Source organism: Bombus vosnesenskii, unplaced genomic scaffold (assembly GCF_011952255.1).
Source record: "Bombus vosnesenskii isolate JDL3184/JDL3185 unplaced genomic scaffold, Bvos_JDL3184-5_v1.1 scf7180000013266, whole genome shotgun sequence".
NCBI lineage: Eukaryota > Metazoa > Arthropoda > Insecta > Hymenoptera > Apidae > Bombus > Bombus vosnesenskii.
Window position 1 is genome coordinate 5,219,083 of NW_022882926.1, and position 15,740 is coordinate 5,234,822.

Sequence of the window (15,740 nt, forward strand, 5' to 3'; positions counted from 1 at the left end):
AGAAACAAATATATCGCGATACGTAATGTATCGATTAAGTAAATGGAACAGATAACAAACTCAGCTTTGTACCGTGATATAACGCAAGAACATCGTGAACAGATCTGTAATTACAGTGGTAATGAAGCATGTCTTAAAATGCACTGTGACTGATCAAAATAATAATTCGAGTCTCCTTCGATTAGCGTGATCAATGAAGCGCATTAAACATTACGTAAACTGTGATAAATTAGATTTATAGTGCCGTGACTATGCTTGAAATTCTGTAGAAAATTTCGAAGTTCAAAGTTCGCTAACGTCACGTTTTGATAAGAAAATTCCGATTCCGCGAATAAAATAAAGAAAGACGGAGCTGGTAATGCGGACTTTCCGACGAATCAACATCCTATTTCTGAATCAATCGTCGCAATCTTAGCGTCGGAATGAATTTACGATATCCTCAAACGAGATAAAGTTTTCATTTTAAAAACGATCAAGCCTGATTAACAGACAGCTGCTTTTTATTCCGAGTGACCGACATTTCTGAAATACCAATCAATCAACGTGAATCATACGCTTCACGATGCAGATCGGCATTCTCGTGCCGGTGAAACAGTATCTGGAAATCGACGTGCATCTCGAAGGATGCACGGGTCGACGATTACGCATACAATGGACTTTCGATCCTATTGTGCGATCGCGATTTCCTCAGTTCATCATCGATCACTGATAGAGATGGTAGAGACGTAGCAAGAAGTGTATTTAGTAAAGAACAACAGAGATATTATTTCGTTGATGTATTTCAATTCCGAAGCGTTGGTTCGACGGAAAAAGGTTTGAACATTTGACGATCTATGATGAAAATTAATGGTAAAAAGAAGCGAGAGAATGGGAGCGACATTTGAAATTGCTGATACCAATGGCGAAATTACAGTCTGTGAAATAAAACTTCTTGTAAAGCGTGGTTAGTTACACCGAGGGGTAGATGCTCTCTAGAAAAGAGTTCCGCTTTGCAGACAGCTTCGTCGGTTAGCCCATACCGATCAATATCCGAAACAATCTCGAGTACTTAATCACGTACTCGATATATTACGATATTAGGCGATAGAAAGAACGAAAGATAACATAAATAAGATAAACAATATCCTAATTACAAGACACTTTTCTTCAAGATTAGTTCGTTCAACGTTCAAATTAATTAACTTGTCTTATCGAATAGTGTGATCATCAACGTATGGCCGGATTAAATTCGCACATAACTATTCTAGCTAATGTTTGTTCTGCCTGGAAAGATGATGATGATCGTGTAGAAACACGCGTGCGCGCAAAATACCACGGAACATCGTAATCTACGGCAAATAAAACTAGGCGTTCTGTTATCGTGCTACGATTCGAAGATGTTTGACTCGAAATAAAATTTATTCATTGGTTGTGCAAAGTTCCACGATATCTATGGTTATCTATTTCGACGGTAATGCTGAGACTGATCACGATTGCGAATTACGAACTGCTTATTCAGCGCGAATCTCGCATTGAGAAATTGATCGACTTTCCTAGGGTTGTTCCGTCGTTCTGAGATCCGCTCGACATTTATTCACGCTAAAAGATTTCTTACAATTCGTTCCATAGATCGAGAATGGCAAATTGTTTATTGATTTTCTATTTCCTAATTATTTTATATGATTTTTATGGCAAATACACGAATAGAAATCACGCGAAATACGACGAAATACTGATTAGGTATTTTGTGGAATTTATCGGCGTTGTTAAATCATCATTTAATAACGAGTATCGTAACATGATATTTATAGAAATAACTATCTTTTCCTTTAGGATTGTAATGCTAGTTCTGATGCAAAGATAATCTATGCGATAGCAAGACACCTCATTGAACGTATTGGCATTCTATTTTCCTAATTGAAAGGGCTATCGAGCTGCAGTGTAATATCTTTTCGATTCCTTCGCGTTCCGCTTCATTATTTGCATTGCCACGCGTCTATCCGTAGAAATTCATTAAAAAGATTCACTTACCTACATAAACGCAAAACGTGTGAAGTTACAGCTGGAAGGAGAGTTCGTCATTTATCGTTATTAATTGAATCTATTTGCATGTCCGTTTCACGGAACCAGCCCCGCCATTAATTTCCGGAACGTTTGCATAGTCCTTCCAGAGATTTTACTTCTTCGATATCATTGTACAAGCCATGTACTATAGACTTATAATAAACGTGGATAAAGTAAAAGTGATTTGTGACAAATTTTAATTTATCCCGTTGATGTAATTTGTAAAATGCCTGAGGAGTGGAACGAAAAGTCCAAAGTTACGAGCAATATTCCTCAAATATTACGTTGTTCTTCGCTTGACGTCGTAAAGTTTTAATGAAAAATCCAAGGGAAACGGGCCACGTGATTCGAGGCAAACGACTAAGGGTGACTCCCCATACGGCTGTGAATTCCAAAGGAAAGAAGTGATCCTACTATCATTTCGTTTTACGACGACTTTCTTCATTACCCTGGTTCGAATTCGTAGCACGAGGGTTTAAGGGCTAGTTTCGGGGATTCTATGAGAAAAGGTGATCAAGCAAACGTTTCGTTTCATCCCTTCGTAATTAAACTTCTATAGAGATAATACACTGCTAAGAGATAAAAACATTAAAGGAGGGATAAACGGGTGAACTTTCTCTTTGAAGAAAATAAGTTGAGGACAAAAAAACTTCTTTCAGTAAAGAAGGGAAGCTTATTGAATCTTTCTGAATCTTGAGACTTCCTGTCTCACTTATAACCTCGTTTCTATACGTCTCTTTAAACCACGCTAAAAGTTGAATTGAACGTTTCTTACGCTTTACATGTGCTTATTGAGCATTTAATGAAAAGACATATAATTTTTTGATATGAGAAAGAAAGAAAAGTGAAAGTTTTGTGAACCGACGAAATAAAAGGTGAAACGATCGTAGGTTTTGAGCGCTCCCTCGCGTTTTTCTATTCCTTCAGGCGTGAACGAGCTGGCAGCATAATTCCATCTTAATTAATTGCACTGCCTTTCACGAGCCCCATCCGGTACTGACGAACCTTCCGGTCAGATTGACGATCGCCTTTCGGTCTACTGACTCCTTGAATAAAGCACGCCGGGTACGGAAACAGGTGGTAGGCTGACAGAGGATGATGAACGGTACGCAACCGAGTGTAGCTGAAGCAACCGCGCGAAAACTTCATCTGAAATCTGGCAAAAATGTGAAACACCATACCTGTCGGCTGTTGCTCTTCTGATGTGACATGTAGCGATAAAAAGCAATCTGTTACGCTCCTTAAATGTACGGAAATTTTATGACGAAAGAAAATGCAGCGAGAATCGTTACAGTTCTACCCAAGAAGAACATATTGACGATGACAAAAATTAAAATGAAAATGTACAAAAATTACAGACGAGGTGAATCTCATCTTTCGTTTTCAATTGAAAAGAACGAACAAGCTCAATGAAATTTAATGAAGCATTAAGATAAAAAAGGATGTGTCAGTAGGATAACACCTGCAACGTGACGTGTTGCATTTTTATTCACTCGAGTTTTTCCAGCGATGTAAGATGGGAAAAACCATTCGCGACTTGTGCGCTCATTTGCAATGTAAAATTCATCGGTGTGTCGGTTGCAGCAAACGCAGGGAAATTATTTGTTAAATGTTGTGATTTTTCATACGTACCGGTGAAACGTGATTCCTCCACGAATCGTTGGCATAAACCCCGTTGCAGGAAGGACCGGGTCGCGACTTTCGATCGCGGAATTTGCTGTTTCTCTCTTCCAGACAGCCACGAGCTCGCATCAATTAACCCAGTTTCTTTTTCACGCCAGCAACGATGCTGCTTCTGCGCGAAATACCGCTACCAGATCGAAATTGTCGATGTTGAAATTTTAAAGAGAGACTGGTCGAATTCGATGATAGAAAAAGTAAGTTTGTCCTTGTTCCACGTAAATATTCCATGTTAGACAGACTTACCTACGACAGCTTAAGTCCGAGGTGAGGTAACACGTTCAGACAAACTGTCTAGAATAGTTACCAGAAAACGTCACCTTTCCCATATCGTGACAAGAATCTTAGCATAGAGATCTGTTACAAACTTTGGGATGCATGGTATTGTATCGATATACGCACTAACAAGAAGTTCAACTATATATCAGAACCGTAGTAAATCCTTGGAATAAGTCTCGAATTTCAATGAAGTTAAAGCTTACCTGATAGAACGAATTCCTAAATTAAAGCAGAGAGTAACGATAACGTTTGTTACATTCACTCTACATAAAAGTTCGTCGTTCAATAATATTTGAATCAAGATTAAAGAATACTTCGTATGACTATAATTAAAATATCGAATTCTCAGATTCTCAGGATTCTATGAAATCGCTTGTAAAGACTTAACAACGAGTGTACCTTATTAAAAAGAATAATCGACTATAATAGTCGATTATATTTTGGTAAATGTAAATAAAAAAACAGTACAATTAGTTTAGCGAAGATTAAGCAACGACGTTGTTCGAGAAAATTAATTGAACCTAGTCACGTGAATCTGGTGCCTTTACCGAGTGAATACTACCATTACGTTGGAAATTATAAAAGTTTCTCAAGGAAAAACAAGCTAACTGCACGGTGTTCTCCACGCGAACATGATGGCGGGTGGAAATTTTAATAGACGACCGAAAATAACCATGCATAACGAACCGGTATTCCAGTCGCGGCGTGTTTAACGTTCAAAACTGCTGTTAAGATTCCTGGAAGCATTCCCGATGTCGGTATAACGAGCATACTTCTTTCTGCGTCACGGTGAAAAGCGACGCGTGAAAAGTATAAATCGTGAATGCTGCTCAAGAAACGTTTCTTTCTTTATCTTTCTGAATCGAACGGAGAAAGGTATTGGTCACTTTCGATATCCGTGAGAACGACATTCGCACGAACGGCTACGCGATTCCGCGATCGTTCGAAGGCGAATTTCTGTGTCACGATCACGAGTAATCCGGATACGCGTGCACAGGTCTGATACATTCCTCAGTCATCGAATACCTACTAATTCAAGGCCGGTCGGTTCTCAGAGCCAGAGGTCCTTGATCGGTTTTGCAATGATCGCGCGTATCCGTGAAAGCGAATTTGCGCACTGGATGCTTTTTCACGGGAACCATTATATCTACAGATTCATTCATGATGATTTTCTTGCGATACTTAGCCTTACATTATTCTACGAATTGAATTGCAAAAACTTCAAAACACGAGCGTGCCATTTGATAAAAGATACGTGGTATCAGAAAAAATTCACAAGCATCTTCTTCTCAATCTAGCCTAACGTTACACACCCTAAACGTCCAATAAAAGTTGCTGACCTTAGTCGTCCAATCGATCCAGTGATAGCTTGCAACCTTGCACACCGTCAAGTAACTTATGCTGGTTATCAGGCGTATGCAAACAAATTTCCAATAAAAAAAGTTTCTATCTGGTTTTCTGCGAGTCTCGAGCTGATATACAACAATGGAAAAAGGGGCGACGAAGAATTAAAACCTCTATATGGAAATCATTTTGCTGTGAACAGTGACCTGTTGACCTGGCCACCAAAGTGCGGCGATGCAGTGCGTTTCTTTCGTGTAAACTGTGCATTCCTAACCTTTAGAACACGGAAAAGTTCTGTGGAATTCGTCGCGGCAATTGGGGCGTATTGTTGAGAATTGACAAGGAGAGTTGTTGCGTTGGTGGGAGCAGCGATAAGTTGATGTCACGCGAGGATATTCAAAACGATTAAAAAGAGAATTCAGACTAGAATTCAGTTACTTTTATATTTCTTTTAATAAAATCGCTAGAAATGTGTACTCGTTTCATTCGTGAGAACGTTAAATTGTAATGGATGAAAAATATACATAGGCATCATCTGGATCGTATAAAACCAACCAGTTTCAAAAGTTAGTTTTCGTTAGTATCATTGCGTTATCTCACGTTATCGGTTTCTAACGATTAATTTAAGCACGGCAGATGACAAATTACCGGGCAGATAAATAGTATAAATAACAGTAACCAGCGTAGGACGGCGTGTAAGATTAAACGAGGTGAGAATAACAAGATGTTAAGAAACAAAGTATTATGCAACAATGTATAATTTTTTCGCAACGCCAATCGTAATAAATAAGGAATTTAAATGTGTGTCTTAACAAACGAGCAGCTGAATCTTATGAATGAATAAGCATTGACGTTGGAACGATGCGATGCATTAACCTTCCTTAATTATTTTCGAGATTGTTTCGTAGTACATTGCTGAATATTTTTAGAAACATAGTCGTTTCTAATCATCGATCGAATTCATACGTATTATTGAATGAAACAGATAATATAATACTTGCGTTATTGCCCCACGTTACAACGTAATAAATCGTTTGTATGCTGGAAGAAGCCAAACAGTGTCATTCTCGAGTATAGGTAGATACGTATAGGTAGTTAGCTGAAGTTCAAGTAACCTATAAAAAGTTGCGTTTATAATTAATAACATGCTCGTTTACCTTGACCCGCGAAGATTGGAAACGCGGCTGAATAAATCGTTTATGATTTTGAGGATCCATAAAAACAATCATTCTTCTTGTTCTTTTTTTTTTCTTTTTATGCTCGATTCATCATCGACACAAATAACAGTTGTGTTTACACGGTACGTTGCACGGAAATTGCGCGTTCAAATATCGATAGTATGAAAATTGATTAAAATAAGCGGAAATAATAAAGTTTGGTATAGGCTAAAGCTGTTTGGTTAGATGCGTTTACATGGCCTTTAGATATTTAATTACTGCAGATCAGTCGGCGCAGTATCGATCCAATGCTCAGACGCCCTCCCTGACAATTTCAAATTTCTCGTTCAGCGAGATAAACGAACGTGAAAATAAAACAGTATATGTGGTCAAATGACAAACATCTAAGAGCTACGAATACCAAATATCGTGGACGTTTTGGTCGAAATGTATTCATTCTTCATGGAAATGTATAAACATCGTAGTTTTTAGTGAATTTTTTGCGTGTTTCGTTGTTAGAAATACAATTAGGTAATTTTCGATTTAACTAGCCGTGGAATTTGTAAACTTGTCCGTCGAAGCTTTAATAAAGTTATCTAGTCTGCCTCGTAACTCTTAGCAAGTTGCTGCGCTTGCCACGCAGTTTAAACGACCACGTCCCGCCCTTTGTGTATCGTCGCATAGGTACATGCAAATACGCATGCATGTTCCTCATAATAACTAATAAATTCTGCAATTTAGTATGCCGGGACGTCTATTACCTCTTTGCGCCCTCGTTCGGTGCACGTGCACACAGTATCATCGTGATCGTGATGCAAATTTGCGGCGTCAAAGCGAAGGAAAAACTTTTAGACGAAAAATTGCGATGTTAACGCGTAATTTTCCTGTTGTTTTTTTTTTTTTTTCGAAGCGCGCGCGATGCGCTCGTATCTTTTCAATTCGTCCACGTTACGCTTCGATAAATAACTCGCTGCTAATTGTGACGCATCTGCCAACAGAATTTGTTATATCAAACACAACAAAGGAGACAGCGATTTAATGTAACTCGGCGCGGTATAATTAAATTCTAGAGGTTCGGACAACTTTTATCCTGAAAAAATCTCGCCTCTGATAATTCTGCAAACCTTTTACAATCACAGCGAAGAATGGAGATAAGGAAGAGATTATAGAAATTATTCAAACGATAGTCGCGAATATGATCACACTTTCACGAATGATTTCGTCTCAGAGACTGTAGAATAGGATGCTGATAGAAATATGTTTCGAGCGTTCCCACGTGAAGCGTGCTCAAGTTGATTGCTTCGGTGGCTCGGTCACGTTTACAAGTTCGTTTCAGGTATGATGAATTTATGCTCGTGACGTAATTAGTATGAACTCGTACGAGCGTGTCATTCGAAAATGACACTTGGCCCGCTGGATTTCCATCATTTATGCGGATTGAGCCAACGCAATTACGTGATTACAACATGCGAAATTGGTTACAGTTAAGTGACGTACCAAAATTGTAGACGGACGTGTATCGCAAATCGGAAAAAGGTTCCATTACGGTTCTAATGCGTTCCGGAAAATATAAATATGTACGCGTACAGCGTCTGTACGTTCTACCGTCAAATTTACAACTTGCTTTTCAGCTTGATTTATGTTTGAAAGCAACGAACTATTTTTAAGTTCGAGTCCAAGTACATCTCGCGTGGAAATCGCGATTAAGAATAGAAAATTCATTTTGTCGCTCGCGTGAAGACCAGTTCACGAATTCTCTTTTGTTTCTGTCCGACAGTAACCTCTATCGATTTTATATCGATTAAAAGAACACCGTTCTCCCTTTTCGGGAAATACTTCAAAAATCTGTCCGTTCGTGGAGGGTCCAAACGTTTCAAAGGCTTTCAAAGCAAAATATTTTTTTCAGAATGGAAATGGAACGTTGAACCATGGTGAAATTGATTTTGCCTCGATTGGTAATCGAGTGAAACTGATGGCTTATCGGTTTTGTTGGTTTTCCAGCGCCAGCGACGTTCGCGTTTTTCCGCTCGGCACTAATCTCGTTTCTGTCGCGAGCTCCAGTTGCTCGTCTATTGAATTGTGCAGCGACCTTAAAGAAGAAGAGATTCTCCTCCCTGTCGCCTTTACCGAGATTTCACGAAATCTTAACGTTTCATTTGAATATTCCTACAATTTACAAGCTTCTGATGCACGATCCTTCCGTAGGTAACGATTTTTCTAAAACTAAAACAATTGTCTCGTATCAGTAAGACGAGTATACGATGAATAACACATGATGAATAACAAATGAAATTATTCTATCCTTCGAAACGCGATCAGCTCCAGGCGTCAGGACGTCGTCAGCTGAAAAGCACAATTCTGAAGGTTTGGTTATCGATGTTAAACAGCTACGTTCCATTTTCTGACGTCTGTTGCGTCAGAAACACGTAACGTGTATACGGTCAGTCCTTTGCATCGGTCACGTGCTATAGAATGTGTTTGAATCAACGGTCGTTTAATCCTACCTAGTCTTAAATTTGTCATACGATTGTACCGTAATAATCTTCCGTCGAGTGGCTGGAAAGCTGGAACGCATGCACCACGTTCGTCGCAAATTCTTGATTCCCGTATTAATTCGTTTTCATTCCCGATCTACGTAATATTTCTATTCTGTTTGTATTTTATACGTCTAACGGTGCGCCAAAGAACTGAAATTACGAATACCATCATATTACTATATATCCTTCGAATATTATTCCGTTATTAAATTTCCCACGTTACGACATACGAAAGAGCTGGAATGGTAATGAAATACCAAACAGCGTCGGAATAACGATTTCTGTTTCCTGGAAAAGCGAATATTCATCGTTGCGACTTACGACAGCATCCTTACGTGGATCGTAACAGTCACGGACTCTATTCTCTATATGCTCGCATGCACCAACGAGCACAGATCGTTCTTTAGATCGCGTTAAGAATTACACGAGCGTCGATTGAAATTGACATCCATTTGTCAAGGCCCGTCTAGTCTGTGCTCGACGCTCACCAGGATTGCAGGGCTCGTTACTGAAAAGCTACTATTCTAGCGATCTTGGTGCTTGATCCATTTCTCCGTTTACTATCAAACCCGCGAACAGTGAACAGTGGTGCTTTAGAAAATAAAGCGGCCGATCGTCATTGCGCTAACGCAAGTCATGTTAGTGAGTTATACGAGAATCAAAATATTCGATAGCAGGTTCGTGGAACGTGAAATCAGCTAAAGTGAGTAGCTGACAATCGAATTATTCGATGATTTCAACGGAGTGTTCATTCTGAAAAACGACTAGTCAGTCGCGTTCTCGCGATTAGATTATTGTTTATCGCGCTGGCGTAGCGAGTTTTTGCCGGATAACAGAAGAACCGAGAAAGCACCTGCGTAAAAAATAACCACCGTACCATCAAATATGGCAAAGGTGAAGACACCTACTTTTACGAGCACGTTCTGCGAGCTAATGCACGCACGAATCATTAATTACGATAAGCGCCATTGTCTAATATTATCATCGCGTCGATTTATCACGCCAATTCATCGGATCTTTCTTTGAATCCAATCGCGATACTTTCAAAGTTCATTGTTAACTGAGCTTGAAACTTCAAAATATCTGGTCATTGACAGTCACGATCACGTCTTTCGGATTATCGGTCGGTTGTTTAGCGCGTCTTTTAACGCTACCGACAATGCTGTTACTCAAGACTTTCCAGACTTAAAATCCTCCTTAGACTACTCTAGGCGAGTTTGTTAAGCTTCTTAAATCTATAGCAAGAGCTCGCGGAAACTTCGAAAGTTGCCAATTGTCTATATCGATAGTGTCTCAACCAATTCGAGCCGTCATGTCGAATCGTTTAGCGATTTGCCAAGAAAGAAGAATCAAAATTTTGTCTCAGGCATAATGAAAGTAGTGCCAAAAGTTTGTCAATTCGTCGAAGATTCGCTGGGCGAGAAGGTATCGTGATTTTGACCGGTTCTTCGTCAAGAAGAACAAACAAAATCTACATCATCTATATTCTCTTTTGATAGCAATTGCTTTTTTAACTTTCTTCTTCTCTCTTCGCCTTTCTTTTTCTCCTCTATCTCTGGCCGTTTTCTTTGACGATGGCTCGATCAAAGAGCTGTTTTACGCGCGCATACGTGCGCCGTTCTCAAAGAACGATGACGAACGTCCTTTTTGGCGTGCATTACAGTATGCACTGGCTTTGTCGATTCACAATGCGTGCGAGTTGCGTGTTGAAGCACAGGGGAATGTCAGTGCCGTACAAGAGCACCGAGACTTGAAAACGACGGCTATACTTCTGAAAATTTGCCAGCACCGAGTTCTCGTTCCTAGAGAACGATAAGAGATATTGGGATGCAAGTTTACGAAGGTTAGAACGACTTTCGCAATTATAAAATAGATCGTGATTGGTGGACAAACAATAGTACTCGTAAATCGATCGAGGATGTTGAATTGTAAATGTTAGGCAAGCGTGAAAAATGTCAGTTTTAGTATTTTAAAGGATAGTACTTTGGTCCTACTCTATATTTGAAAAATTCGCGTCAAACTTTTTACCAGTCGAAGAAACGTAAAATTTATAATTCCGACTTGGAGCAATTTCTTCCCAATCGATGCTACGGAATATCCTATGATCTAATGCTTTTAAGATTTTTTATCCTTAATGTTCGATTTTTTCATTTGCAGTGGGATAGTTCGGAATCCGAGTATTCGGAGTCTGAGGAGTCAAATGAGTTAGGGGCCATCGTAAGCCCCGATACCTGCGCGATGGACACTGTGGACAGTACCAGCAAGCGGCAAGCTACTCGTGTCTTCAAGAAGTCCAGCGTCAACGGAAAGATCGCGGTATACCTTGGGAAAAGAGATTTCGTCGATCACATAACTCACGTCGATCCTATCGGTAAGACACAGAGACTCTTGTTGAGCTGTAAGGTTTCAAAGCACTTGTTTCTTCTTCGTACCTGATTACCATCATTAGCCATCTACCTGTTGAGTCACTAAAGCGATCGATGTTCTTTCTCCCTCGAACATGAAACATTGTCTCAAGTAGAGAAACATCGGTATGTTTAGCGTATTGTTCTATCTCTTTAACGTTGATCCAATTATTCGAGTGTAGCTATTTGCAGCTATTTGACAGTGAAACATCGTTAACATAGCTTGAAAGGCTGCTAACGGCGAAGATTGGAAAATTCGATTTACTTAAACGACCAGTTAATCTTGAACGTCAAGGCCACTTAAGCCTGTGCTCATCGATCGCTGTTCGATCGTTACAGACGGGGTCGTGCTGATTGACCCAGACTACGTGAAGGATCGCAAGGTCTTTGGCCATGTTCTAGCCGCGTTCAAGTACGGCAGGGAGGATCTAGACGTTCTAGGATTGACGTTTCGCAAAGACCTCTATTTAGACGCTGAACAAATCTATCCGGTGGTACCTGGTGCCAAGCAGAGAAAGCTGACACGGTTGCAGGAGAAGCTGATTAAGAAATTAGGAAGCAACGCATATCCGTTTTACTTCGAACTTCCGCCTCATTGTCCTGCATCAGTGACGCTACAACCAGCGCCCTGCGAAACTGGAAAACCATGTGGCGTCGACTACGAATTAAAAGCATTCGTAGGTGAGACGCTGGACGACAAACCGCAGAAACGGTACGAGCCTCGATTATCGCGATCGTCAGGAGAACGTTTACGGCCACGCGATTTCTCTACCCTCGCTTCTAAATCGATTTTTAGCCGACATGGGACTGACCGTCGACGTGCTCGTTTCTTTTATCCCTTTTGCGGTGGAACGTTTCAACAGACACGAATATCATGTAAATACGTTTCGCAATGTATTATCTGTGGCTGCTTTCTTACGATGAAGATAGATATACGTGCCTTTTCAAAGAAATTGATTCGTTGTTAAAGAGATGTATCGTAGTTAGTTTTATACAACAAAGAAGCGAGATCTTTTCTCAGTTTTATATCAATTCAATCGAAGTATCGTTTAATCTTTCAACTGACTCAAAGGAAAATAGTAAACTAGTAAATAACCATAGAGATCTTGTCGCCTCGTATAACAGAATTTTCGAAATCTCGTTATTTATTGTACGACTCGAGCCGCAGAGTATCGCAGCGTGGGTTAACGGTTTGCAAGCCGGTTGACAGCAATGAATCATCATGTTGTAGAAGCTCGGTGCGACTGGCTATACGGAAGATTATGTACGCGCCGTCGAAACAAGGCGAACAACCTTCCGTCGAGGTGAGCAAAGAGTTCGTTATGTCGCCGAACAAGCTTCACTTGGAGGCGTCACTGGACAAGGAGTTATACCATCACGGTGAGAATATTGCCGTGAACGTGCATATAGCAAACAGCAGCAACCGGACGGTGAAAAGGATCAAAGTGTCCGTGAGGCAATTCGCGGACATTTGTCTGTTTTCCACCGCGCAGTACAAGTGCACGGTCGCCGAGGCAGAGAGCGAGTGAGTATCATTCATTGCACGCCATTCTTCTCCATGAACATGCGTCAGAACGCGAAACATACTCGCTGTGAAAGTATGGCAACAAATGGATCCGTATGCAACGTTACGAACGAAAGTAGAGACGCAAGTTGTAAATACGTTTGCACTGATAGTCCTATTGTTTGCCAACTGATGAAACATTCTCGTTATTATGTGGTGACACGGTCATTCATAGGAGAAATTTTAGTCATAACTTCGAGATTTATTTTGCTGCGAGAATTACAGTTTACGTTCCCATGTTTACGGTGATTATTGTTAGAATTCTCGAATAAAACTATTTATTGCCTAGCTTTCACAACAATTCCCAGAAGCGCCTGTTAGCGCGAAGACTACGTAATCGCAATAGTTGAATAAATTTCTGTTGACGTTAGACGAAACTAAGTCTCGTGTCTGGTCACGATTGACGTCGATAGACTGCTCGAAGACATTTTATGTTTCGAGCTGTTCGATGTCCTTAAATAGCAACCAGCTGGTCTATTTACCACCGCGTCGTAGTCACTGCGAAATTTACGAGTAACACATTCTGCGGCGTGACCAGGCACGAGCTACTCAAGATCTATCGACGCAGATGCAGGAAGACATAAATTACATTGCGTTCGGATAAATTTCAATGGTACGCGCGAATTTATGTCGCACGTGATAGTTCGTATCAACGATGCCTCGTACTGGTTTCTGCGCGTCCCTTATCGGAGAAATACGAATTTCCAGTCTAATTGTATCCATCGTAAAATAAATCTCAAAATACAAGATTTCTCACTTACTACAATAGATTGACTCGGACGTTCGTCTTTCTTCGAAAATGATCGATAGCAGAATTGGAGGTACACTTTCGGTAAAAGTAAAAGAAAGGAGAGGTGCACTGCACAAGACTGTTTCGATTAATATTAACGATAGGTGTGTACTTATACGTAGCGAAACGCGATAAATGTCGAAAGGAATTATAACATGACGAAACGGAAAATAAAATGATTGCACTGGCAGTATAGGGGTATCGCCAGGATTCACTCTGAGCAAGGTCTTTTCTCTAAAACCAACGCTTGCTGACAACAAAGACAAGCGAGGTCTTGCTCTAGACGGCCAACTTAAGCACGAGGACACCAATCTCGCATCTAGTACAATGTGAGTGTTCAAACATCGGCCGGCTACAATTTTCCTCCGAAGCGAACGTTCGCGGCTGAAGACTGGAAACGGGCCAAATAATTCTGGAAAACTTTCGTGAATAGCTTGCCTGAGATTTGCTTCAAAGTTTGAGATCGATTGCGGGGATCGCGTGTTATCGGTTAAAAAAGTAATAAATAGTCTGGAATATTAAATATTTTTCGTGGCTGGTTTCTAACTTTAAAGTGGGTGTATTTCTGTATTATGTTACACGTTTCTCGGTAATCGATACTCGAGATAATTTGTCAGTAAATGAACAAGCTGTTTCAGGCCTTAACTTTTAATTATTTAAACAGCAGATACGCGATAATAAAGTAGTTATATACGCATCGGAATATATTTAATTTGCGTCAAAGCCTGTTTGCAGTCTTCGCGGACGATCATATCGTTAAAAATCGAAGTACGATATTGTATGGGAATACTATTTCAAAGTGGAATGCCAGTATTTTCCTTCGTGGCCTTTTTGCTGGGCACTTTTTATGAATATGGAATTCCATCGGTGGTGGTCTATTTTGCTGTACAGGGGACACGTTCCTCTTTCTCCGTTTCTCTATCTCTCTAACCCTTTCCTAACCTTTCGTTTTTACTTTATTTTCTGTTATCTCCACGTCTGTGTCTTTCCACAAATAATACGTTGATCGATCGAAATACCCATTCTTTCTTTCTTTCTTTCTTTCTTTCTTGCTCTTCTTTTCTCCCCTGTATATCCATGTAGTCTGTATTGCAGTGTGACGCACAAGCTGAAGTTTCGCGTTTCATACACACAGAAAAATATATTCATTCGCGAGTATAGTCAAAATCGTCACAGTCCGCGTGTCACGTAGCTTATTATCGTTGCCCTGTCTCTGTCGAGATTGAAGTATCGCTTGCCTCTCGTGACCGAGCTTTCAAATTATGGAATCTTTCGCTATATCGAAGCTCGAGGGTAGCAGTTCTATATCGTTCTGATGATGCTACACGTCACTGGAGAGTCACCGAGAGTCGCTTTTGCGATATTGAAGTACATCTCCGTGTCGCGCACACAGCCGCTGTTTCGTTCGAACTTCTCCTATTTCCGATCTTTTCGAACTACTGCTTGTCCTCATATTATTTACGAGTTTCGTTGGCTTTTGTCGAATAAGAAAAATAGAATCTGTGTTATAAGTTTTGTAAGGGTTCGTCGGTATTTCTCAAAGCTCAGTTTCAAAGCCACGTCTGCGACCAAAAGAGAGAGGATTGGTAGGCAGCTTGTTCGTGTGTCTCGAGCAAACGTCAGGCTCGATGTAATCAAATTTAAATATCAAATGCAATTATTTGCACGTCACGATTCCAATCAACCAAATAGGAAAGAACGTAATTCATACGTTATTTTCATCGAATGTTTAGCAATTTGCCATCGATTATATTTGGACGGATTAAATAATGATAATTCTTTCTGTACTCTTGAAGCTACACACCTAAATCAACGTCGAATTTTATCTGACTATCAATCGTGTATCGATCTAGATATGTACGATCGAGTCGACGATTTCAACGAGGATGTCAACGTCTAATTGCTGCTCGCAAGCAGTTTCAGAAACAAGTCAGTGTCGCA

General features: G+C 40.2%; 2 protein-coding genes across 9 annotated transcripts in view; one reads left to right on the forward strand and one right to left on the reverse strand.

The window, feature by feature from the left end:
* LOC117230351 (protein FAM8A1) overlaps positions 1 to 15,740 on the reverse strand; it is a 34,753-nt gene that overhangs the window by 6,772 nt on the left and 12,241 nt on the right. The window lies entirely within an intron of this gene.
* The window catches only part of LOC117230347 (beta-arrestin-1), a 28,194-nt gene that overhangs the window by 4,163 nt on the left and 8,291 nt on the right, over positions 1 to 15,740 (forward strand). The window contains exons 1-6 of one of the 8 annotated variants that reach the window (XM_033487710.1): positions 9,451 to 9,934; positions 10,704 to 10,883; positions 11,198 to 11,411; positions 11,785 to 12,157; positions 12,677 to 12,970; positions 13,991 to 14,128. In XM_033487710.1, the coding sequence (XP_033343601.1) occupies positions 11,279 to 11,411; positions 11,785 to 12,157; positions 12,677 to 12,970; positions 13,991 to 14,128 (938 nt within the window). In that variant the 5' untranslated portion in view covers positions 9,451 to 9,934; positions 10,704 to 10,883; positions 11,198 to 11,278. Of the gene's footprint in view, positions 1 to 9,444; positions 9,935 to 10,703; positions 10,884 to 11,197; positions 11,412 to 11,784; positions 12,158 to 12,676; positions 12,971 to 13,990; positions 14,129 to 15,740 lie in introns of those variants that run through there. The other 7 variants (XM_033487708.1, XM_033487706.1, XM_033487711.1 and 4 more) reach the window with 7 other exon arrangements.